At 39.8% G+C, this 26641-nt stretch overlaps 1 protein-coding gene across 1 annotated transcript in view; it reads left to right on the top strand.

Annotated features, from left to right (window-relative positions):
* TMEFF1 (transmembrane protein with EGF like and two follistatin like domains 1) overlaps positions 1-26641 on the top strand; it is a 110315-nt gene that overhangs the window by 80525 nt on the left and 3149 nt on the right. Inside the window, exons 5-8 of the mRNA XM_056483253.1 lie at positions 5140-5236; positions 16189-16337; positions 17168-17233; positions 22493-22616. Of these exons, the coding sequence (XP_056339228.1) occupies positions 5140-5236; positions 16189-16337; positions 17168-17233; positions 22493-22616 (436 nt within the window). The remainder of the gene's footprint in view (positions 1-5139; positions 5237-16188; positions 16338-17167; positions 17234-22492; positions 22617-26641) is intronic.

Below are 26641 nucleotides of genomic sequence, written 5' to 3'. Positions count from 1 at the left end.
GTGTGAAATCCCTGACACCTCACAAGGGTAGTGGTGGTAGGGAGTCTTACAGTCCTCATGTCCTTTGCTTGTAAGTGTGCTAATTGTCATTGTCATTAGCAATGGGCAAGCCAATCACCTTGGCTAGGTTGTGATTAGGGAACCAATTTTCAAACTCCCCTCCTGCAGGCACCTCAGTCATAAGCAGACCCAGCATCCTCTGGCTAAGCCTGGAATGCCTGTTCTTGCAAAATCCAATTCCAAGGGCTGGTGCCTTTACTGAAGTGTGCTTGAGCAGCAGTGTGTGGTCCACATGGCACATGGAAAGGATCTTTCAGTCAGTAGAGATCTGTACTGTACCAAGCCAGGCTTTGCTTCTAAGCCAGCTGGGTGGTTGCATAAGAGAGCAGGACCTTCCACACTGCCAAATATTCCTTTTGCATATGATCCAGCAGCATGGTCTAGAGAATTCAAGACATCACTTGCCAAAATTTTGGAGAACTAAGGCTAGTGTTGCACTTGCTTTAAATATATACTTACAGACACAAAGAGCAGGTTTGCAGCTTTGTTTTGAATTATGTGAACAGCCACCTTTTTAACAAAGTGCGTCATTAAAGTTGCCCTAAAAGTTAATGGAATGTAGGATAAGTCACTAAGCTCTGAAGTGAATTACAGTCCTTAATGTGCAGTTCTGTGGACTCTGGTATTTTGAGAAGGATTTCCAGTGCTTGCTGTACTGAGGGAATCACAGTCAGAAATTTTTTTGAGATTAGTCAATCCCTTACAATACAGTAAAAATCATTATAATCCCAAACCAGTTAGGAATTGGTTTCCAGAGGGGCTTTCCTGGACATTCTACCAAGGAATTCTTTCTATACGTGGCTACTGAGGAGTTGCAGCTCCCCCCTCTCCACTGGGAGATGGATGCAAATATACAGCACAGCTCCCTTTCCAAGCTGTGCCTTAGGGCAGACCAAACCTCACCTTGACACAGATGGATGCTCTTGCTTTGAGCCTGATTGAAAGCCCTCAGCAGAATCCCAGCCACATTACCATTGCAGGAACACACGAATGAGTTGCTGAGGGAAGCAATTTGCTGCTGCCCAATTCCTCTAGATCTGCTGTCCATTGGCAGGCTCCTACCCTGCAGCTCCTAAGATACAACTTCTGCAGAGGAATAATGACTCAAGGAGAAGTGTCAGGGAGCACAGCTCAGAGAGACAACTGGGAGTCACTGATCCTGTCTTTTTGCCTTGTTTCTTCTGAAGGACAGAGCATTAATAAGGTGCTGCCCTGAAACATGTAAAGAAGCAGAAAAGAGAGGGAAAATGAGCAACTCAACATCAAATTAATATGTCAAGAACAGAATTAATCAAGATACCAACAAAACCAAGAAGAAATTCTATACATCAATATAAAAAGCTTGAATAATAAACAAGAGGAGCCTGAATTGCCCATTTGGGAGCATATTTTGACCTAATTGTTATTACTGAAACCTACAGGGAAGATCCAATTGATTGGAATATTAAAATTAATGCCTACAGCCTATGTAAGAACAGTCAAATATGGGGGAGAAATGGAGAAGGGAGAGACAGTATGTCAATGGATATATTGCCTATTTGAACATGTTGAGAGAAACATGCTCTCAAAAATTAATGGGTTAACATATTTTAACAGGATACAGGTGAACAGGTCTGCTACCAATTCAGGTTGAAAAACAATATTCATCTATTCTGTATTGGTGGGAAATTGTATTGTGGAATATTGTATTGTCTTTTCTTGAAGGACTTCTCTTGGTTCCAGCCAGGACAAGGTTCATTTTTGCAGTAGCCAGGAGGGGGCATGGCCAGGACACAGAAGTTATTCTGTACCACCTCACACCATTGCTGGGGGCAGGGGAAGGGGAGTTTTCCTGGAATGAATGTCTCTTTCCTGCATGGCTGCAGTCAGGTTGGGTGCAGTGTGCATCTTAGTATATGAATCTCTCTCTCTTCTGTGCACTTTTATTAATGTTGTTGCTATTACTATTTGTTTTTTTATCTTATTGTTGCCTTCAGTAAATCTTTCTTTCCTCAATCCATGAGTTTTATTTTTGTGCCACCAATTTGCCACTCCCTCCCACCACAGGGGCAAAGGAGAGGGGAGAGCAGAGCCAGAGAGCAGCACATGATTTGGAGATTCTTGCTGGGGACACTGAATGGGGAGTACCATTCCTAAACCACAACAGGACATCAGTCTATATTATATGCTGTATCTAATTCTGTTACTTCTAAAACAATACTGCTAGTAGTGAAAGGTGACTCTGAATATTGTAGGTGACCAATAGATGCAGTCCAGCAAGTTCCGACCAAAAAAAAACAAAGTCACACTTTTTGAAAAATAAACCTAATTTTAAAAGGTAGAAAAAGCAATTTTAGGAAGCAGGGAGGAAAAGGAAAGGAATGAGAAAGAATTTTACATCAAATAGTATATAGAAATAATGAACAGGGAGTTGTGGACTGTGCATGATTGTGAAAATAAAAAGATTTTGGGACATTCACAGGGAGCAGAACTAGAGCTCAAGAGGAAGTGTGTGCATGTTGCATGTGCTTGTGTGTGTGCTACTTCTTTTGCTCTGTTGCAAAATTGAAATGCTAATAGTGCAGTAAAAGTGCTCAGTAAAGCATTCTGGTTGCATTTGTAGTCAAGTCAGATAGTATAAATGGGGTATGATGAAATATTTTCCATGCTAGTGGTACCATAGAAGGATATTAAGCACCAAATGTTGAAGAAGTATTTTGTATCCAGCAGGTTTGCCAGGTTTGCATCTTAAAGCTTTAAAATGGGTGGTAAAGAATTCTCTAGGCTGTTGATAACTTTTTGTCTCTTTTTCTTCAGTAGAATAATGATAAATAATATACAAATATTTTTAGAAAAGATAAATATGATTGGGGGGAAACAGCCTCTCATTCTGGCACCTATGAGAAGCACAGCAGTGAAATAGAAGTGGAAGAAACAAGAATTAAGTGAGGGAAAAAATATTAATGTCAGTCACTATGAGTTCATGGAAAACCTTTATTGAGAAAATTATAATTTTTAAACTGATTTTTTCCAAGAAAGGCATTTTTACAACAGAACATTTTGTTTAAGCGTGCCACCACAGAACCATAACCTCAGTGAAATGCAATCTTTAATCTTGTACAAGCCTAAGTAACTGGAGAGCACAGCATCCACACATTGCACATCTAATGTGAAAAAATGCTGCAAATCAATAGGTCATGAAATGTTAAGGAGCTGGTGGAAAATGAGTGTTTCTAGAGACTCTTCTTGGCCTCATGACCCTTCCACTGGTGACCTGGGAGCAAGTCAGTCAGGTGTGGGTGACAGAGAACAGGTCACTAACAGGATGCATAAGCAGGCAGGATTTCAATGCCTGAGCACAGTTATCTGCAGCAAGTCCAAGACCCAGGTAATTTTTCCTTGATATCAGGAAAACATCTCTCCTACAGACTGTTGACCCTGAAAAGTATTCATTGGGGAATGACGTTGATAATAAATTTGATTTTCAGTGCAGAAAAATGTCCAAAAAATAGTATGATTGTTGGATATTTAAAATGAAGAATGTCATCAATGGTATTTGGATTGATAACTTTTCTGTAACAATAAGTCCAGCTCTTATACCTGTGACTCCAGAAAGTGTCAACTTGCTAGCAAAGGGCATCAAGGGCCATAAGAACAGAAAAAAGAAGTGGAAATACCATAAATGAAAGCAGTGCCATTTGTGTTTAACTTATTGAGGTATCATTTATTACCATGAAAAAATGAAATCTGACACTAAAGGGCACTTTAAAATGGCAAATGTAGGCATAGGAATGTGGCACCTGGAAAGGAGAAGAAATCAAATAAGATGTGCATTTGTAAAGATAAAAGCAGATGACCTCTGCTGAAACTTGGTAAGAGTGGTGATAGAATTTCTGTAGCAGGAATTTTGTTTGATAGGTATTAATCTCTAGAAAATACACAGCATTAGACAGAAGGCAGTTAGCTTGCAGGTCTCACCTGCACTATTCTTCATGGAAACCCAGCCCACAGGTCAGAGGGAGAGATTCCCTGCAGCCACGATCCAGGAAATTAGGAAGAGCTGTTGTGGATTCCTTTTTCCTGCTCGTATTTAAAGAATGTAAATCCAGCTGTTTCACTGGTGCTGTTTGATTTACTGTTGCTGCAGCACACAGAGCTGCAGTGAGGAAAGGAATGGAATCACTTTGATCTCTGTCCATCTGGCAGCCCTGTGCAGCCAGCTGGGCACCACCACAGCACTGTGATACTTTCAGTGCATCTCCACTCCCTCTGCAGATTTCTGTGGTTCTCTTCCCTCCTTTCAAATACCCAGCTGTGTCTTCATCACATTGTTAAAAATCAAAAATAGGAGTGGCTAGTGGTAGTGAAACAATAAGAGTGCCATTTATTTCTCTTTTATTTGGTGAAGGCTTTTCATGTCCATGTCAACAGTAAAATTGTTGTAGGTGTTTTTAGGATCAGAATATTTGAGACATTGAGTTTGCTTTTTAGGATATATAGCACTTCTACCATATTCTTATTAGGATTTTTTTCTTTTTTTCTTTTATTCCTACAGAACTCAACAAAGTAATCTGGAAAATACACCACAGCATATGTGACATATGAGCACAGTCTAAGCTCATAGTCAGGAATCAAAAAGGGGAAAAAATGCAAGCAGTAACCTTGCATAAGGACATCTGTAACTAAAGACTGTCACAGAAAATAGTATTTAAATCCCCAGTACCTTATATTCAAGGACATCTAAAGGGACAGGGCTTATACATTATCAGTGGCAATTAAGAGCAAATGTGACTGGGATACATGTCAATGCTAGTTATGTGCCTGGTGAAGCAGGAATAAATAAAAATGACTGAAATAAGTTTAAAGGAAGAGCCAATCAATGAAGCATTAGTGTTTTCAGGGATGTTTTCCTATCACTGGTACAGTTCTACCAACCTCCAATTGACTGACTTTCAAAAAGGGAGCACTATTAAGGCTAATAGCTTCAGTATATGATAGCTTTATGTTGACAGTGTTCCTGAAGGCAAATGGATTTAGGTAAGCAAAAACAGAGCTTAATTTGAAAGTCATGCTTTCTGTTTTAATTTTTTTTTTTTTCAGAGTATGAAGGATCTGGGACAGAAGTTCAGAGAAAACACTCAAAATGTGGAGTTTGCAAATACAGGGCTGAGTGTGATGAAGATGCAGAGAATGTTGGGTATGTAATGTTTTCCCTAACAATATCACTGAACAAAAGGGAAAAAATGTTAAGAGTACATGATTATCTGCTTGACTATATTTATTCTCACTAACTGAAGCTTTAGTGCCATCCAGTAATAATGTGTTTGATATGTGTCTGTAAAGAACAAACCATCTGCAGTTGTAAAGTAGTGGCAGAAAACACCAGAGAGTTGTACTGGAAAATCTTTAGCTAATATTTTTCAAACAAAGAGCCTTGATTTGTTTTATCTGCCAACAAAACAACTCAAAAACCAATCAGGAATGCAAAATAAATACTGATTATTCAACCCTGAGATTTTTTTCTCCATGTTCTCCTTGTTCATAAAGTGTTACATGTTACAGGTATTTCCATCAGGGCTAACCTTGGGCCTAAGCGTGGAGTTGAACTGGGGGCTTGAGCCAGTCAGATCTTCCATACCCACTGTAACATTTGATCTCTAAGATGCACCCAGGGGAGAAATGAATGGAAAATATTAATTATTGTCAAAGTTCAAAACAAAGTATCAAGAAACAAGAAGCTTTTTAAGATCCATAATGCAGAAGCAGATGCACCACATTTCCCCACTCAAGGACACTTGGTTATATTGCACCCCAGCTGTCCTGGCTCTGTGTGGCTCTCAGAAAAGGCAGAGATATCATGAAGGAAAGGGCTTCTTCAGACAGCCACATGAGGCTTTAAGGGTTTTTTAGGGAATTAAAAGAAGGTGGAATTTTGTTTCCAACAGCTTTTGTCCTGGCAGTGGCCACCAGTATGGAAAAAGGTTTACTGGGATCTGGGCTGGTGGCAGTACTGGGGTTGCAGCTGCAGATGCAGTGCAGGAAGGTGTTTGAGAGACTTGCAAATGGTACATTTTTGTATCCACAGGGGGAACAGCATCTCAGAATAACAGTGGCTGAACATCACTAATCGGAGAAAACATCGCTCTCCCTTTCCTTGTCTTCCAGCTGGAATCCATTTAATGCTGAAATATGTCTTAATGGCACCAGGTTTTATTACAGGATACCAGCATGAAGACATCTCAGGCAGTAAAGCAGCTTAGCACTAATATTCAAGATGTGCATTCAGGATTAAATTGTAGAATACAAGGGAAAGCAAAATGTGTTCATGAACACTAGCATGATACTTCACATTTCATAAAATGCCATAGGACTGAAGCTGGCTTGCTCTTTCCAGGATAGAGACAAATGAACTAGAGCTGTTTTCTGCAATACTAATAATCTTTTGGAATATTGCCTTGGTCTGCTTCATTTATTGCTGGAAAGATGGTCTAGATTTTACATATATATACAAATATATATATGTATATATATTTACAAATATATATATATATATATTTACTATATTCACTGAGATGTGCTTTTGGCTTTGGAAAATAAATCCTGAAGCATTAAACTTCAGTAAAAGCTTGCCTAGTTCTTCTCCAATTGTTGAGCTGGCATTCCTGCAGATAAGAAAATGAGAATGAAGCTGAGGAAAGCTTCAGAAGATTTCTCTACATCCTGCTCATACAAAATGAAACCAGTTCCCACTTTGTGACAACAGGCAGAGAATGCTCTTTTGCCTCTAAGATTTCTTTAACTAGTCCTCATTAAAAAATTAGTGGAAACAAAAACTTTTATGTAGAAAGTGCTCAAAAGTTAGAAAGTATTCCCATGTAGGTTATTTGCAATTTATTGGATAATATTTTTCACTTCTATACAGGAATTTAATATATATTTTTTCCCAGTGCCTTTAAAACAGGCTTCAGTGATATTCACTGTTTAACCATAGATAAATCAGGATCTGTTAACACAGATTGCACAGATTCACAAGGTTGATTTTGACAAGTCACATAGCAAGTCACAAACTTGCTGAAGTAGAATATTGGAGTTGGCATATTTTTTTCCATAAAATCAAAAGGGTTATTTACCTGGCAGAAGTGAGATGGGATTGAAATCTTCTGTTTGGGAAACTTTAGTAGAGCACCCCTTATAACTGCTTTTAACGTCTAATTTTTATTCTATTTTATATTTTTATTATATTTGACATCATAAATTTGTATAATGACATATAAAGTTACTGGCAACAGAAATATCTTTGATTATGTATAAAGCACTGCTAGTCTGAATTATCATTTAATTCAAATTTGCAATAGATTACAAACACTATCATCCCTAATTCTAGAAAATCACAAAACAGCTAAATTTCATAAAAATATTCTGCTTTGATTTTTCTTTTTAAGGCATAAGAATGGCCACTAGAACTGTTTTGGATAGTCTGGTAATGTCTACAGAACCACAAAGAAAAAGTACATTTAGTTCCATTCCTGTAGGTTTATTAGGGCTGGACAGTTCTTGCTTCTACCTTAAGATATTAAAACACTTTATACAGTGATCCACGTGATAACAGAAGACATTTAAAGAAAATTTTGCTCCATTATAGTAACTGGATGAGTAACTGTCTTCTAATGTTAAGTAGATAAGCCATATTTATGATACAAACAGTAAGCACACAGTTATGAATTTTTTCAGTCTCTTTTCCAAAGATTTTGCAAACGTCAGCTCCTTTTTCTCCAACTGCTCTTGAGAAGCAGTTGTTGAAGTTGTTGAGAAGTTTCTGTACTCCTCATTTATCAACAAGAAAATTAATTTAGGGGTAACATGTTTAGTTAATTGGTGGGAAGGGTGCCACACATGCCACTGCAAATTGAGTGGTTTGAGGTAATTGATCTGGAATTAAGGAGGAATCCCAGGATCCAACAGGAGGCCAGCCACAATAGCCCAGGGAATAGAATAGGCTAATATTCTCCCAATAATAGAAAAATCCTGCTAAAAACAATTTTATTCCCTACAGAATGTGGTTTGTCTTTTAGGTCTGGAAAGCTGTTGGATCTTATACAAAAAGTGGTGGCACCTGATGCTTTCAGTGAAAGCTGTAGGGTGACCCCTACAACAGAGAAGCAGAAGCAAGAACATTCGTCACTTCCTGATTTTTTACAGTTGAACTTGCAGGTCCTTAGAGTTGTCTAAGCAGGTCCTTTCTTCTCAGAGGTTCACAGTGATATTGTGAGAGGCAATAGACACGTTAAAGTATGGTGAATTTTGGGCTGACAAAACGGAAAATGTTTCTCCCGCGAGGGTGGTTGGACACTCCAACACCGTGTCTGGCATTTCCGTCCATGGAGATGGTCTGAACTTGATCAGACACAGCCTTGGGACCAACTTCAAGCAGGGGCTGGGACTAGATGATCTCTACACCTCTCTAAAGCCTAAATTAAGCTGTGAATCTGTGCAATTACCGAGTTTTGGTGCATTTTAATAGCGAATGTAAATATTGGTTTTACAGAGCTGAGATACACACCATATTACAAATTAGTGATGTTGGTTTTTTGTTGCTCTTAAACTGTGTTTTCCCCTTTGAAAAAGTTACAGATTCTTAGTTGTCATGCTTGGTGTTAAAGCATTATGGCTATCTCTTGATCAAAAATTGTATATATGCTTTTATTGCATTGGATCACATGTAGTTTGAAGAAATCAGGTTTTGTACAGGGTTTTAGATTTGTATATTAATTTTGTTTGATTCCACAGAAACATTATCTGTCTAAACCAGAAGTGGTAACAATGCATAGTAAACTGAATGCCAAAGTACAAACATTTCCACTGCCTCTGTGAAAAATTTCAGCATTGATTCTAGGTGGAGTGGTTGAGACACAGAAGTAAAGTCTGAGGAGAGGGTTGTCATAAACAGCACACTTGGAAAATTTGCATTCAGCTATATGCAAATCAATACATTATTTCTTCATCTAAACTCAGAAAGGAATCAGGTTGAGGAAGCATCACAGAAATATATTTCTCCATATTTTTCTTCCTTTTTCATACAGATTGCAAGTATTTTAAAGACTTGTTAGTTTATGGTCAATCTTATCAAGGCCATAGAGAATCACTTGTGGACACAATAGTCTAAAATTGCATAAACACATAACATGTCATTTACCTGAACAGTGATTTTCTGTAGGTCTGAGGATGCAAATAACAGGACTGAGATGGATTGAGTGGGACTTTCTTCCCATTTAGTGACAAAACTGAAATAGGCTGTATGTATCATGGGAAAAGCTGCTGCCTGTCGGTGTCTGCCTTTCTCCTCTGACCATCAAATGCTTCTTTGCCAGAAGCTTCCTCCTCTTTGTTGAAAAGACACATGTTATGCATAGTGGTGGAAAATGTGCACACAAAATGTTGGTAGGCTTCAACCTTTGTGAGAATGTGGCCAGAAGCCCAAAACCATGGGTAGTATGAATGTGGTTGTGTGCTTTCTGCTGGAATTTTGAATTAGAAATGCAGTTGTGTTGAGAAGTGGACACAGAGGTGGCAGCATCTAGACCTGGTGGGGTAAATTCTGTAGGTCACCATCAGTAATATATATGATTTGCTCTTGATATACCCTGGGGTATCCAGACTTTTTCTCAGCACACACTGGGCTTTTCAGTTCTGCTGGCAGTTCATGAGATAAACAGATCATCCTATCAGTACCCAGCCAAAGGATAGGATTCTAGAGGGTCTGGGCTCCTGACCTGCACTGCAATCAGGGATAATTCATTCATGTGAGCTCAAGGACTTCTCCAGGAGAGCTCTGACCATCTTCATGAAGAAAGATTTCATGGCTGTGCATAGCTGTTCAATTCCTCTCACTTGAGAAGAATTTCTTCATGTTCAATGAGAATTTCTTTCCTCGCAACTTGCAACTGTTGTCATCCACTCCTCTTTGTGTACCTCTGAGACCCTCACTCTCCTCTTCTCAAACCCCTCTGTGGTTGTTGGTGGCAGCAGTCACACCCTTAGCCTTCTCTTTTCCAGGCTGAAGAGGTGCAGTGCCCCCATCCATTGCCCACAACATCCCACTCCCCATCCCTCTACCCATGGCAGCATCTCTCCACTGCAGCCTCTCTGGTTTCTCTGAGTATTTGCTGCTGCTGGGGGTCCCAAAACAGGACAGAGTACTTCACATGGGACCTCAAGAGTGCTGACTGGAGGGCAAGGGTCACTTCCCTTGCTCTGCTGGTGGCCACCCTGTGGTGCAGCCCCCAGCCTGCTGCTCCCCTGGACCCTCAGGTCCTTTTCTGAAGAGCTGCTTCCCTGCTGGTCCACCCACAGTCTGTCCTGTGGCTGTGTGACAGATGTCCTGTCATCTTCAGACCTCTGGAGGTTCCTCCAGCTTGCAAAGGCCCCACTTGAGTTGTTATCTTTTTTTTTTCTTTGATAAGGAAATCATTACTTTAAAATAGGCTCACTGTAAAAATTCAAATTTATCATGTTCTGAGTTTTACCTATTTTTTTTAACAGATGAAATATGGAAATGAGATTCTGAGCACATTCAGTCTTTTTTTTTTAATAAGTGTACTATGCTGTCAAAGATATGTTTTGACTTATAATGTAGATTTTCAAGAAAGATTGACAGCTGATCCCCAAGTAGACCTTCTGAGATTAACATTTTATGAGATTTACTTTGGAAAGCAAAGGTGCCTCAGCAATATATAGATTCAAATGGCCTATAATTTACATAGTGTCTATTTTCACAAAGGCCAAACCAGAATTTCAGAAGTCTCAGTATTAACAGTTAGAAATGCCAGTGTGGACATTTCAAAGTCCTAGTCTCTGTCTTGTCTATATAATTTGTCCTCCAGGGAAAGATATGGGCTGTTTGAAGTCTGGCATGCAAGTTTATACTTACCTCTTTTGACCATTTTTTCACTCATTTACCAAATTTTTTTTTTTATTAACTTTTTAGGGTATGGTATTGTATGTAGATATTCACAAGGAAGGGTATCTAAATCCTGTGTAAATGCAAGTCACAGCTTTCTGATCCAACAGAAAAAAAAAAAAATCCTAAGTATTTGTGTGCAAAAAACCCCATTCAGACAATAGAGAAAATCAACTTAAACAAGGGATTTAATATTGTGTTGTGAGATTATGAATTATGAAAATCTGGGTGTAGGATATTCTGATATGAGAGGAATAGCATAATAGTCTTTTCACTATATTGGCTATTAAGAAATTGAATAGATCCTAGATGGGCAATAATCCAGGTCTGTTTTTTTAATGTATATTTTTAGTGATCTTTGCAGCACTGTGTGCCAAGTCTTTGGAAGTTCCTATTATTTGAAGGAGGAGGGAGGGCTGGGCTGCTTTTGAGAGAGCAAACATCATCTCACCATGTATGCTGGAAGATGCTCACTGCAGTAAAGACTAAATTTCTTCAGTGGTCAGAGAGACCCACGCCATGAAAAAGGGAATTTAGGAAAAGAAAAGTCTGGAAAATAGCTGAGGTTTATGGTATTCAAAGGGTGTTCTGGATTGCTGGTCAGTAGTAAAGACAGTGTTGAAGCCAGGCACAAAGAAGTTTTGTAGAACTGAATTCTGCTTCTCTTGTGCTATAAAGGGATTTTAAAAAACACACCAAAAACCTGATGAAGATTCAACTCTAGTCAAATAGGTAGAAAAATCACTTTGAAATACAGATTTTCTTAGTTTGGGTTTCATCTGGGAAGAACTGCACACAAGGGAGGAAGCATCAAATGAAAAGTAATCCTTCATTTGGCATGGTTATATTCTTAACTGCAATTGCAACACCCCTGCTATTTCAATTCACCTAAATTTATTCCATCAAGCATACCCTTATCCATCTGTGTGCATTTCACACACTTTGTTTTACTCTAGTGTTTCCATTTTACATTTGGAAGCAGATGTGCCAATGAATTGGTGAGTACCTGAGGATGCTCATTGTTGTCAGCTGCTGGGAAGGGATAGCAAGCAGCATTCCCTGTGAGGCCAGGCCAGAAAAATATAGTCCTGGGTGGGTATAAATGCAGCAGCCTGCTCTGCTCTTTGGAAATGCCAGTCCCTCCCAGTAGCCTAGCCTGCTGCACAAGTCAGTCATGCTTTTCCTTTCCTTTTTTCCCCTCTCTTCTCTTTGAACCTTCCAGGGTTTTTAAGCACACAGAACTTCCAACAGACCACGTACACCTTGAAGGCTGAAAACAAAGGGGAGCCTTGAAATGTGTTCTGATCTCTGGGGATCTAATTAATTTACTAATAGCAGCAAGTGCTCTTGCAGCCTGAGCTTGTCACTTCATTTTACTAAGCACGTTTGCTTTGTTACACCTAGTAACCCCTAAAAAATGAGTTGTGCATCCTCATTTCTTGCTTATTAAAACCACCCAAAAAATCTGTTTGGTTTAATTATATCACTTTGTACTTCTTGAAATTCAAATGCTTTTCTGTTTAACTAATGGTGTTAATGAATGACATGCATGCAACTTCTAAAAGTACATTTTCACAGCAAGCTGGTGCCTTTTTTCTTAAGGTGTCAGCTCTCTGATGACAGGTGACAAAATTCAGGGACTTTTTCTGTATACCCTACTATATCAAGAAGGCATCTGAATATGTCCTTTTGACTTTCCTGGGCTAAGTGAGAGAAATGATCTGTTGAGGACATTAAGCAGGAACCTCCTCCAGCAAGACATCAATTTGGAGCATTAACTACCTGTTTTAATCCTTTTGGTTAAAACCAATAGGAAGGTTATAGTGAAGAAAATGTTTGTAGAGCTCTCACTCTTTTTATTTCAGTGTGGCTTTCACAAGAGGCTTTTCTAGCAAAACTTTGAAGCACTCATTCACTTCTTTCTCTTATGAAGCATCAAGTACATTCAAGATGCCCTTAATACACAATTCTGTTAAGTGGCTTTACCTTAGTGAATAACTCTGATAAGATTTTTGCCCTTTAAGATACCACTTTTAGCTCACTCTCACAGTCTGCTGTGTCTTCTCACATACTTTATATGCTTCTTGTATGGTCTGTGGTATGGTTCAGACCCATGGGCTCTGCTTGGTAGCCTTGAGCTTTGAGTTCTGCTTGGCTTTGGCTCCCACACTGCCTGGTGGGGGAAGCGAGCAGTTGGATTTCCTGTCATCTCAGTACCAAGCTATTATCTGCCCTCTGGAGCTCTCTGACATCAGGACATAACATATTTTCAGTATTTCCTAGTGGGTTTGTTGGCACATCTTCCAATACTTTCCCGAGCTGCTCATCTGTTTCAGTCTGTGGGGTCCTGTCCCCGCACAGGGACTCAGCTCCAGGTTCAAAGTGTTTGATGAGCAACATCAGAGCAGCAACTTGCTCTCCCACGGTTTTACCTTCCCTTACAAACACCAAGCAGTTAAAAACAACATTCTTTTCATGTTTTCTCTCAAGAGCAGCATTCCCCACATGTCACTGCTCTCATCTCACGATTTGGCACTTCCTGCAGTCCTGACTGTATTTTTGGTCATAGACACTGTCTATGAGCAAGGACAAATTCACTGCACCCTTTGCAGACCCTCTGACGAGTGCAGGTTTCTAACATGTGCTCTGACTCCCTCTCTGCCACCCTACTGCATCTGTGGAGGCTCTTTTCCCTTCAGAGCACTGCACTCAAGCCATGTCCTCTCCTTACCTCCTTCTCTTCCAGCCCTCTGAAAGGCTTCAGAGGTTTATGTTGGAATAAGAGTTTCAATTTTTTTTAAAGTACATCAGTCCAGTTCTACTGCTCATTAACCCACAGTGTACTTAAACCACTTTTTTGCATGTCAGGCACCTCTGCCAAGTGACCAGTGACTAACTGGCCAGGGGAAGGCTGGAAGCACCACTTGGCATCATGGTCACAGCAAAGAAGTAGGAATGGCACCAGGCAGATAACCAGATACATGTGAACGGGGGTCAAGGTGAAATTTCTGTACATTGAAGAGGTGGTTAGAGATAAGACTGAGACTTCTGATCAGAAAACCAGGGTCAGGAATTCCTAGGCACCCCTAAAGCAAGTGTCTGACAATCCTGAGAAAGTAAGCATTTAATATTACATGTAAAATCTAAACACAGCAAAGCATGGAAACATAAGCAGTTTCCAAGTGGTTTCAACTCTAGCCTGTAATGTCACCATGAAGAAGAAGAAGATATTTTCAAAACTCACCTTATTTGTCACCAGGAATGACAAAACCCAGCCATAATCATGGTGCTATAGACTGGTAGCATCAGATGGTGACTACAGGCAGATTTAAGGGAGAGCAAAGGTACCTGTCTGCACACAGCCAGTGTGCTCATACAAATGAGGACCAGCTCTCTGCTAGTTTGTGTCAATAAATATGCATGACTGCTGAGCCATGAGCCTTTTATTTGTATGTAGTAAACCCTAATAAACCCCTGATTACTCTTAACATCATGTGGGAGCAAGTAAACAAAATAGTATTTCCATCCTGGTTCTTTCTAAGGTTTACAACCATTACCATTTCTAGTAAGAAAGATTATCATATGTTCATCATATTGATATTTAGAGGCTTCATTAGTACTTGGAAGTAGGTCCCTAAGATGTGTAGAGACTCATTACTGGTGCAGTTTTTCACTGTCAGTAGGTGCACTTAAAACCCTGTTTGCACTAGAGATGTTCTTCTGTCTAGCAGCAATCTGAAGTTCACAGGCATTGAAAATTACCTGCAAAATTAGCATATTTAAATTAAGCAACAAAAGTTCTCATGGAAGAAGAGGAAGAGAGAAAAGTATGCTGGCCATCTTCAGTGTTTCTGTAGCATGGAATTTGGTTCTGCTGCAGATTTGTTACAAGCTTGAAGCACACATTCATCTGTTCAACAGTTTGATTTTACCTGCAATTGTGGGAAAGAACATAAAAAATGTGGTAAATTGGTAGCTTGGATGTTTTTCCCCATCCTGTGACTTACAAGAATGGAGAAAGATGAAGCTGGTGGTTACTCCTGGCAGTCAGATTGTGTGCCCTTGGTACAGCTTTCTGCCAGGGGAGGATCTTGTGCCCACTGTCACCTTCTCAGAAGCTGCAGAGTTGCTTTCTCACACTCATGACATCAGGAGGAGCTTGACTGAGAGCTGGACATGGTGCCCACCTTGTTCTCCCCCTCATTCTGCAGCCACAATCCTTACTTTCCCCATCCCAAAGGTGGAGATGAACTTGCAGAGCAATGTGAAGCATGCACAGAAACTTTAATTCAAAAATAGAAGCTCAATTAGAAAGCAGGATATTGATTAACATAACCAGGGGGTGTGAGGCATGGAAAGTTGCAATGTTTTCCTGTCATTCACATATGTAAAATTTCTGGACTTTTTGCTGGGCCTATAAAGAGTCCAAGCATGAGCAGGTCATAGCCCTGCCTGTGTCTTTGGCTATCCTACCTCTGTGTAGTAGGAACCACCACCACACTAGGTCTTCATTTTTCCCACTTTCATTTTGCAATTCCTAGTTGCAAATTGTGTGGAAAATGATTCATCCTAAACAACCAAAACGTTAATGGGATGCAATATGAAATAATTTAGATTGCATAATCCTGTTTTAAATGCAACATAAAAGACTTGTTAACTTTCAAAGGTATGAATGAAAGACTTGCTGAAATGACAAAGCAAGATATTAACCAATATTAACCAAGCATATTGAGTTTATATAGCCTTTGAGCAAGAGCTATTTCTATTGCCTAACAGAAGAGAGAGTCCTTTTTGTTTTCCCCCTCAAGGATCATGCTGCTGAAAAAATTAGAATATTCTTCTGGCTTTGTTCACACTAGAGAATAAACACTACAAACTCCTATATTAATGTAGTAAATCTTCCTAGTAATGTGTTATCACTTTTCAGGTGTATTCTATGAGATTGATACCAGAGTAAAGCTACAAGAAACATTAATACATTATTGAAAAGCACACTGAAGAATGTGTTCACAATTTTGCATATTCTGCCAGAAGCCTGAGATGCCAAGGACTTCTTCAGCATCCTCTTGCAGCAAGCTCTCCCCTCCTGGCACCCTCCTTGTGCATGAGCTAGTGTTTACTTAGGACTTAACATGACTTAATTCTTGTTTGCTGGATGTCAATTTTGTTTTGCTGTGTGCTTCAATTGACAGGTGTGTATGTAACATAGACTGCAGTGGATACAGTTTTAATCCTGTATGTGCTTCTGATGGAAGTTCCTATAACAATCCCTGCTTTGTCAGAGAGGCATCATGTCTGAGGCAAGAGCAGATTGACATCAGGCACCTCGGGCACTGCTCAGGTAGGATTAATTTTGGTTTTCTGATAAATGAAAATTCTGACATAACAGGGTTTGGTAGACTTTCCCTTTTCTATTTTTGGTGCAGTTATCAGTGAACTCATCACCTATAATTTCGAGTTCCTCACTACACACACAGTGCTGTGTTTACCTTGCCTTGCTTTGGCTGCAGTTACCTGGGATGACAGGAAAAGCTCTTAGGAAAATCTAGGCAGTAATCCAACAGTTCTTACATGAGGGGGTGGTAGGAGAACAGAAGGAATATCAGTGTGTGGGAAATCTTCCCTCTTGCTGCTGTGGGCTGTAAAATGTGCTTCCAGTGTGAGTTGGGTTGGTCCCTTACAAACATTGATCCATTATTCTTAAGGGTTTTTTCCAACAAAAGTGATTCTATAATTTGCTTTTCCAGTGTTGGAATGGTCCACTGAATCCCTCTGTCTACTGCCTTGTAGCTAATCCTATCCATAATCCTTCAGTTTTGGGGGCTTGCATTTAGGACTTTCTCATGGGATTAACAGCTTTCTACCACCTTGTGCAGTTCCAACACCAAAACAGGCTGTCATCAAAATAACTTACGTCTGTACCACAGAAAAGTTTTTAGTTCAAAACCTAAAAATTGGGGTGTACCATGTGTTTGTCTGGACACCAGGGTTACTGGTGATTGGGTGTGATACCAACCAGGTTGTGGGAAGAACAATGTGGGACTATGTCCAGCTTTACTGCCATTTAAAATAGTTCTTTGAATATTATTCTGGCTTATCAGTGATGCACATGTAGTGGTCTGGAAAATATCCTTTCCTAATAAGTAACCATGCATGTATTTATCACCCCAGAAACAGATGACACAAATGCAGTTGGAAAGAAAGATGATGGCATGCAGTATCGACCAGAAGTGAAAGGTACAGTGCAGATTTTGTGCTTTTTGGTCACAGTTTCACAAGATGAGAAAATAGAGCATGCAAGTCTCTTCTAGTCTGCCTTACAGCTCTGATTCCTGTAACTGAGACAGACCTGGGAACAGATTCTTTCTCACAGTGTATTGCAAGGCTAGCAGGAAGATGTGCATGATTTGTAAGTTTTGCCTGCTCTATTCCTCAAAGATGCCCAGCTGTACCCTGTGCAGTGGCCACAGGATTGAAGTCCCTCCAAGTGCTGTGAAAATTACTTTACTGGAAGACACCAAGCTGTGACATTCCTGATGAAATTACATAGCACAAGCCTCCCTGCCATGATTCCATCTTTTCTGTTAACTTTTGGGGAAAATTGATTATTCTGTATTTGTTAGGTTGTTTCAAAATATTCTCAGTAAACTAATATACTGAATCACATTGGTTGAAAATGTTTCACCTACATGAACCCTACCATACCTTTTAATAACCATTAATGCCTCAACTTTTTCTTCATCCCTGCTTGTCAGATGATGATACACATCAAATATCACTCCAGTGCTTTCTTTAGACCTCCTGTTGCTGGTAACACATTGAAAAAGCCCTTCCTGTTGTCTTACACAGCACTGGCCACACTCAGCTCTAAATGAGCTTTGGCCTTTTGTGTCTTCTCCCTGCACATACAAACCACAGCTCTGTACTCTTCCTGGGAAGCCTGACCTGGCTTCCAGTGGCCATACAAATTATCTTCCTCTTGAGCTCCACAAAGAGTTCCCTGTTCAGTCAAGCTGAGTTTCCACCCCACTTCCCTGACTTACAGTGCAGCAAATTGTCTGCTCCTGTGCTTCTAAGGGCACCTCTTAAAACTTGACCAGCATTCATGGAACCCCTCCAAAGCAGATTGCCTGGGTACTCTGCTAAAGAGCTCCATGAATAGCTTAAAGGTTTTTTCTGCTGAAATCCAGGCTAGCAATGCCCTTTTTTCTTATTGCACTGAAAGCTGAACCATTAAACCCAACCATTTCATGATCACTGTAGCCAAGACAGAACTAAAATTACACCCCTCATGAGCCCTGTATTCACAAATAGCAAGCCTAGGAGGGCTTGGCTCACTGAGTAGCTCTGACAAGAAGTTATTATCTCCTGCAAATGTCAAGAACGTCCTGTTCATCACAGCAGTATCATATTCCCAGGTGATGTGTGGGAAGTTAAAAATCTCCCATAAGGACAAAGGCTAGCAATCCAGAAATTTCTCATAATTGCTTATAGAGTAAGTCATCAGCTGGGCACTCAGTAGTAGACATCCACTACCACATTTCCTTGTTTTCCACCCCTCTAGCCCTCACCCAGAGGCTCTCAACCGCATCAGCACTAACTGTAAGTGCTGTAAAATCACCCCTGAATGAATCCTCCAACTTGTCTGCCCTGCCTGTCACTCCTGAACACCCTGTAGCCCTCCATCTCAAAACTCCACTTGTGGGACTCATTTTACAAATTCATGCAAATACCAGTGATATTGTAGCTCTGGGTGCTGACCAGAGCTTCTAGTTCATCCTGTTTGTTTCTCATACTGTGTGTGTTGGTGTTCAAGCATTTCAAATGAGTTCCTGAACTCTCCATGGTCCCAGGAGCAGTGCAAGTGTTCCCACTAGCTCAGGTGATGCCATGTGACTTACCACCACAATGGTGTTGGAATCCCTTTCCCCAGTCAGTTCTAGTTTAAAGCCCCCTCCATCCTGCCAGCTTATGCCCAAAAAGTCATTTTACCCTTCAGAATAGATTGGTTCCATCAGGACCCAGCATACCTTGTCTCTTCCATGATTTAAAACCCCAAAGTTTTGGTGGAAACACCAATCCCAGAACAAGGTATTGACATCCTGGGCTCACCTGTTTGCTTCCAGTTTCCTCTTATTATTGGGAGGATTTAAGGGAAACACTATCTGTGCTCCCAAATTTTTTTAGCATTGTCCCCTGGGCTTCTGAAATCTCGTTTGATTGACCTCAGACTTTTTTGTTGCTCCATCATCATTAGTAGCCACGGGAAAGAGCAGGAGTGAGTAGTAGTCTGAAGGTTGCAATAACCTCTTCAGTCTTGTGGTGATATCTCTAATTTGGGTCCCAGGAAGGAAGAGATCTTCCCCAAAAAGAGAATCCAGTCTGAAAATGTGTGCTTATATTTTGAACAGGAAGGAATCACAAATGAACATAATTTGCTGTTCTTTCTCCTCAGGGCTGCTCTTAATGTGGGTTTTGTTGCAAGGGGTTGGTACCTTCTCTGTTAGCTCTGGTCTTCAGTTTTTTCTGTCATTATATTTGTTTTGCACTCCCATGGCTTCCCTGAGTAAAGCCATCTCACCATGGCTTTCAACATTCTTTGTGTTCTTAGTGAAAAGTCATTCAGTGCCAAAAAGCTTCATATTTTTTTCTCTTTTCACAAATTCTCTTATTTTCACTGCATATGATGTACCAGTTGGAGTGATTTAATGTCAATTTTCACTTACATTATGATGGTATAAAAGGCACCAAATGCAATATACATCTTATTATGTAATGTAATGAAACACCACTTTCAGTTCCTATTCCAAAGAGGTAACAGCCTTTTATTCATTGCATGTAAATTGTCCTTGAAATCTAGTTAGTGGAAAAACCATTGTATATAATTATTATTATTAACGTGTATAGCTTGTGCAGTCTCACATTCAGCAAATGATGTGCATGAAGAGAGTATGCCTCATGAAAAAGGTTGTTTTGAAATTTTTTAATACAGTACTCAGGTCTCTTTAGATAGTGAGAGCCTGAAGTGTTTAAATTGATTTTTTTTCAGCCAGGATAAGAGAACAGTCCACACTCCTACCTGTTTGCTTTTGCTTTCAGTTCCTGTGAGTTACACTTGTTAAACCCTGTTCTCTGAATGGATAATATCTTTTAGTCTCTAGAACTGTGACAGTCTCCTCCTGCAGTGTAAGTGGTTACCTTAAGTTCCATCAGAAAGGTCTCTCTTCTCAGACTCAGCTGGCTTGGTGGTTTTGTTGTACCAAGATGAGCATCAGGGTTTGGTTTCAGATTTTATGCATGACTCTTCCTTCTGGTGAAGTATTTGAACTCCTACACCCAGTCACTCTTTCAAGGCTCCTACACCAGTTACATCTTTCACTTTGAAGCTCTGGAGCAGTCTAGCAGATCTCTCCAACTAAAAATTGATTCATGTCAAATGGGGGGTAAATGTCTATTTTACACTAGGAATCACCTCCTGCATTTAACATCTCCTTGCTTAATATAAGTTTTACCTCTGACCTGTGTGTGTCTGGCCACTTTTCAGGGAATGCACCCTTCAGTTTTCCACTGGGCCTCACATTCTGTATCAGTATATGTACTAAAACCAGATATGGTACGGCTCTCTTTGCATATTGATACTGATGACTGTAGCTCATTACAAGTTTTGATTGGGACCAATATGACAGTAATTAAATTCTTGGAAAAGGAGGGAGATGATAGTTTTGGGATGAGACATCCCCACTTTTCTCTTCTTAGGAGTGTCACAACAATGTATTCCATCAGTGCAGTGGTGGACACATTGTCAGTATTATTCAACATTCTTCCCTTGTATCAAGTCATCTCTATCTTCAAAACAGCCTGAATTATAAAGCTTCCTTGTATCTAAAGCCTCTAATACAGGGTAGAGTTTTTTCTCTAGAACCACAACACTGGCCATATTCAGCTCTAAATGAGCTTTGGCCTTTTGTATCTTCTCCCTGCACAGAAACAAAAAATAAAACAGCAGTATTTCTCTTTTTGTCTTGTAAAAATGCATTCTCTTTCTTGCTGGTGTCATTTCAAATATATGCAGTTGTATAAGAGATTTCTTCCTTACACTCCTTTTTGCTTTATAGTTTCTTATTTGTGAAGCTATAGTCCATTGCCATGAAAATGAGCAAAATTCCATAATTACACTCTCATCTTAAGATCCCTGTTCTTCAGAGAAGTTCATTATGAAATGCCAACTTCTGCTGATATATTAAAAAAAAAAAAAAAAAAAAAAAAAAAAAAAGTTGGGGGAAAAATGGATGAAAGTTAACACAGCTTTTGGTAACATGACAGAAGCATGAAAGATGTTGGGGCAGAAGGGATTGCCTTCCTGGCAATCTGGGCTGAGCTGGACAGCAACTAAGTGCCCACCAGTTGCTTGCTCTATCCCAGCTTCCCTCAGATTGACAGAAGAGAGAATCAGGAAGCCACACATGAGAAAAACTCATTGGTGAAGCTAAAGGCAGTTGAAGAAGCAAAGCAGGGGGGGAAAGAAAAGAAGAAAAAAAACCAAGTGATGCAAAAGCTGTCACTCACAAAATCCCATCAGCAGGCTGATGACCAGCCAGCCTCTGAGCAGGTGCCACCTTGGAAATACCAAAACCATAGTTTTTATTGCTGAGCACGATGCCATATGGTGTGGGATAGTCCTCTGGCCAGTTTGGGTCAGCTGTCCTGGCTGTGTCCCCTCCCAGGCTCTTGCCCACTCCCAGTCTTCTTGCTGAGGGAAGAAGCAGAGTGAAAAGCTGAGGAAGTCTTGGTGCTGTGTAAGCTCCTTACAGCAGCAGGCAGAACAGTGTTGTGTTACCACTATTATTTCAGAAATCTAAACCACAGCACCCCATCAGCTGCTGTGAAGGAGGTTAACTCCATCCCAGCCAAAACCAGCACACCTCCCAAAGGAATGGATAATTTAAACACATTTCAACATTTTTAAGTTCCCTCTCCATAAAAATGTTTCTCTGAGGAAGACTGCTATTGAAGTGCTTGATTTCAACTTTAACCCCCAGTGGTACCAATCAGATCTGGGCTGTATCAAGTGGTTTTCTACCCAGTAATCATAAAATGTGGTTCAGCATCTTTCTAACCCTTTTTAGAGGTTCTTTTTCATCTGTTTACACATGGGAGAGAGCTCTCTGTATCTGTGTATTAGCTCTTTGCCCCAGTGTCACTGACAAAGCTTCTGCTGATCTTCCTGCTTTGGTTTGTTTCTGTCACAAACTTTTCTCCTTTTTGAGAAACCTGATATAAAAAACACATTTAGATGTCTCTGAGGATCATTTTCCAGTGCAGTATATTCTAGAAAATCTCTGTAGGTGCCTCTGAAACTTCCCCCTTAAGCCTCTGCTTTATTATTCTCTATTTCTTTATTCACTGTAAGTTTTAAGGATATGCTGTTCTTGGATGAGAGTTTTAAATTAGCATCATAGACCCATGTATAATTGTTTATGTATATTTCTTTTCAAGATGCCAGTGATCAAAGAGAAGACATTTACATTGGAAACCACATACCTTGTTCAGAAAGCTTCAATGGTTACTGCATACATGGAAAATGTGAATTCATTTATTCCACTCAGAAGGCTTCCTGCCGGTAAGTCCTTCCTGTCTCCAAAATGGGATTGAAATCACTGTGAAGCCTTATCAAAATGCTCTCTAGACACAATGACAGGATGTGTCACTTTGTGGTATCTAACAGTGGCACAGGAGTTGTATCCCTGTGCCATGGGCAGCACCCAGGTGATCCAGTCAGGAGGGAGACTGTGCTCAGGGAGAGGCTCAGTCTATTGGGTACATCAGAACCTGAATCCCTCTGAGGAGTGGAGCCTCAGTGTTGTAGTCAGCTGCTAAATCATATCCAGACCTAAAAAAAACCAAACAAAACAGACACATTAAAAAGGCCTTTGCCTTGCATGGCTTGTCTCTGTGACTGTTCTTTCCCCACTGACCTCTCAACCTGTTCTTACACCATCTGTACATTTTATTGCTCCTGTTGTAAACTCTCTCTAGAGAATCAATACCTTATTTTTAACATTTATTACCCTTTTTCACTATAATAGGTTTCATCTAGAGAATAAAAAATTGTGAAATATTCTTTAGCCCGCACCTTTTGTCTGCTGTGTAAATGAGCAACTCAGAACACACATTAAGCCACTCACTCTTACCCAGAGTATGTTCCTTAGCTCCCAGATAACTTTTTTCCTTTACATTTCACCAATCAAATTCTGTATCTTTTTTTTCCTCCAAATTGTTATTATTATCATCATTATTATTATTATTATTATTACTAAGTTGTTTATAGCAAAAGGCCACTTGGCAATAAGATGCAGTGCCCTACTTATTAGGAGGTTTCACTCCTGAGCTTTTATTTTGCAAGCTTGTACTTTCAGATTAATGTGGCTGAAACTGCTATAACTCTTCACTTTCTTTTGCTTTTGAAAATTCAGCTGTAAATCCATTGGATACTTTCATATTTTCTTCCTTGATCCTTATTGATTGATGATATTTAGGTGTTTTTCACACTGCCAAGATTTAAGGGTTTCCAGACAGATCAGAGAGCAGGAAGCCAGAACAGTAGAACCAGTATGGTTGTCAACTTCAGCACTTGAAAGTTTTAATTATTTCTTTTACCATGCAAGACCCTTTCTTGTTTATTTTCACCTTTCCAATAGGACTGTTTTGGTTTTCTTTTCATCTGGAACCAAGAGAACTCAACGTGGTTTTGCTTCTTTTGGGAAACTGGGTGCATCCTCAACATCATCTTGATGGGCATTAGGAAACACTATCTAATTACAGTAATCTTTTGATCTAGAACTGTATGTAAGACAGTTTCTAATGTATTTGTCCTCAAAATGCTTAAAGCAGCAGTAATTCAAGGAAAAAAAATCCTGTCTGAATTAACTAATTTTTATTTTCTCAGAATATTTTTCTGGAAGGTGATAATCTTATAGTAATTTATCAATTTATGATTCAGTGTAAATTATTTTTTTAAAATATTAATTATTACTTTAGCAACTATTGATAGGCAATGTTTTGATCAATTTAATTAATGTACCATTCTTTAAAATTCTATTTTATAGTTACATTTACTGTTACTACCTTCAGCTATGTATTTAAATAGTCTGAATAGTATCTCAGCACTGAGCCTAGCACAGTGAATCTCATGTGGCTCCAGTCAAGAATTTGTGACTATCAATTCTTGACCCTGAGTATCAGATCTCCCTTTGATTTTTCTTGGCAATTAAAATACTGATGGTCTCATGCTTTATGCATGTTTCTTACTGGAGCAGAGTTATTAAGGAAACAAATAGTTTATAACAGACATCAATCTGCAGTAGTAATCATGCACCTCTGTCAGAGAAAAAAATTCTCTTTCTCCAGCAAGGAAAGCATAATGATGAATGTTAAAGGCAAATTGTTATTTTCAAATGCTTTCAGTTCTCATACACATCTAGCATACACACTGTTTAATTTGGTCCTCATTTCCTGAGAGCCATCCAGTGAGGTATCAGATGACCTATAAAACTGCAGAAAATACTTGCACAGGGCAAATTCTGAGTTCTGCTTTCACTGAGGGCAATGAATCTCCTTGCTTATTGTACAGCAGCCCTCCAGGACTGCCAGCAGGCAGGGAGGGAGGTTTTGTAGCAGTCAGCTGCACAGAGTTGGGTTCAGCAGCCTTTGCACAGATGGGATCGGGTCTGTCTCCTGCTGCCCCCCTCGTGCAGTGCAGCTCTGCCCTGTCCTTATGGCAGGCTGCATCAAGGACACACAGCACAGCCCTTTAGAAAGAAATCCAAACTTTGTGCTAAATCAATTAATTGACTGATCAGCTTATTTTGATAAATACTTGCTGACCTCTATTGATCTTGGTATGATATTAATGCCGTATTATCTTGTTATACTTTTATGCAGCAGAATGCTTTAAAATCTGTTCTGCTAGTTTAAGGTAGAAAACTAGTGCCTACTACTTCATCCTGCCATAATGTAATTGTTAATAGAAGCACTTCTTCCTGAATCTGCATTTAGTATTTCTCAGAAATAATTTCTTGTCATTTCAATGTTTCTGAGGAAACGTCTTTGAATTCCTTGAGCCTCCTCTGCATTAAAGCAGCTATCACATTGATAATACATCATCTGCTACTTTCTTTAAGGAAAACAAAAGCAAAGTAACAATAAGATTTAAGTCTTCTTGACTAACAAGGAGACCTCTTCCTTTTTGTGTCTTCTTGCATGATTGCCAGTGCGTTCATGGTCCTCATTCTTTTTGCATGCTTATACAGAGTTCTCTTTATTCACTTCCTGGCTACCACTGGGCACAATTACAGTACTTGAGTGTTCTCTTTAACAAGTCTTACCAGAATTTGATTCATGCCTGAACCAAAACTCCTCACAGAGCAGCTCATGGCTGGAGAAAGTAGAGTCACAAGATTATGAACATGTAAACCCCAACTATTATCCCTGCATGCAGAGGGGGATTAGGAGTTGCATTAGCAGTTGTAGAAAGTTCTTTGGTGTTATTATTTTGTTGCTCCAAACAGAATTAATTCCTACCCTAGAACAAAGCTTTTGAATGAGTGAATCTGATTTTGTGTTGCACTCAAGCTTGTCAGATCCAGTTTACAAAAGGATTGTTGCTTTGCCTGCATGAGAGTATTTCTTCTCCAGCTGTAGAGCTGGAGGCCAATTGTATGGTTCAGTTGTCCATAGTGATGCATTTGTGTCAGTAGATTCTAAAGGACAGCTGTACAAGGAACTTGCTCAGGGTTCCAAGTGGTGGCCTTTGACTGCAGACTTCATCTCAGTGCTATGGTTGGCTCCTGTGTTTTCTTGTGTCTCAGCCTCTTTTGCCTTGAGACATGAATTTTTTAGAGTGTGTTTGCACTGGCACATCTTGCATTGCTGGAACATGTCACTGCTCAGAAACAGCCTCTGCTGAGTTTCTCATTGAGCTATCTGCTGCTTTGCTCAAGCAAGTTACTATTTAGAGAGCTGCTTCTCTTCTGCTTTCAGCTATTTCTCCCCCACCCCATGCAAATTATCTTTGATTCTTCCTTGAACTCTCACTTGAACAGTTGTGAGCCATTGGGTTTTCTAAGCCAACCTCCATCACATTCTGGCTCAGCCACAAGGCAGGAGGGGGTTTGGTGCTGGTCTCATCCAGTAGATTTCACAAGATTACACTTCTCTAGGTAGCAGCTTGAAAAGAGGTCTTCTTTTTCCAGGTGATTTTCAACCCATATTTCAAGGTTCCCCTCCCTCTTTGTCACTTCTGCCCCATATTGACAATGGAGCTGAATGAACTGTGCTTTCTCTGTGTTTCATGAGTGTGGTTCTTGCATTTCATTTAGCCTTGTCTACTCGTCTTCCAAGTGTCTGCTTGTTCCATTCAGTTGCTTCACTATTCCCAGATATTGTACCAATATAATAATGACCCACATATTTATTTTGACAAATCAGAGCCTTCCCCACATTGATGTGTTTTCAGAGAGCTACTAGTAACCTTATCCAGAAAAAGCAGAGTGTATCTATTTGCTCTGTTTCTTCTCTTGCCACACAGATCCAAACCACTCCCTAACCCAAGCATTATCACACATGCTCCTTCTCACCAGCTCTTTC

This window comes from Oenanthe melanoleuca, chromosome 2 (assembly GCF_029582105.1).
Source record: "Oenanthe melanoleuca isolate GR-GAL-2019-014 chromosome 2, OMel1.0, whole genome shotgun sequence".
Classification (NCBI taxonomy): Eukaryota; Metazoa; Chordata; class Aves; order Passeriformes; family Muscicapidae; genus Oenanthe; species Oenanthe melanoleuca.
The sequence above is the reverse complement of the archived record's forward strand: the minus strand, read 5'-3'. Positions and strand labels throughout refer to the sequence as shown.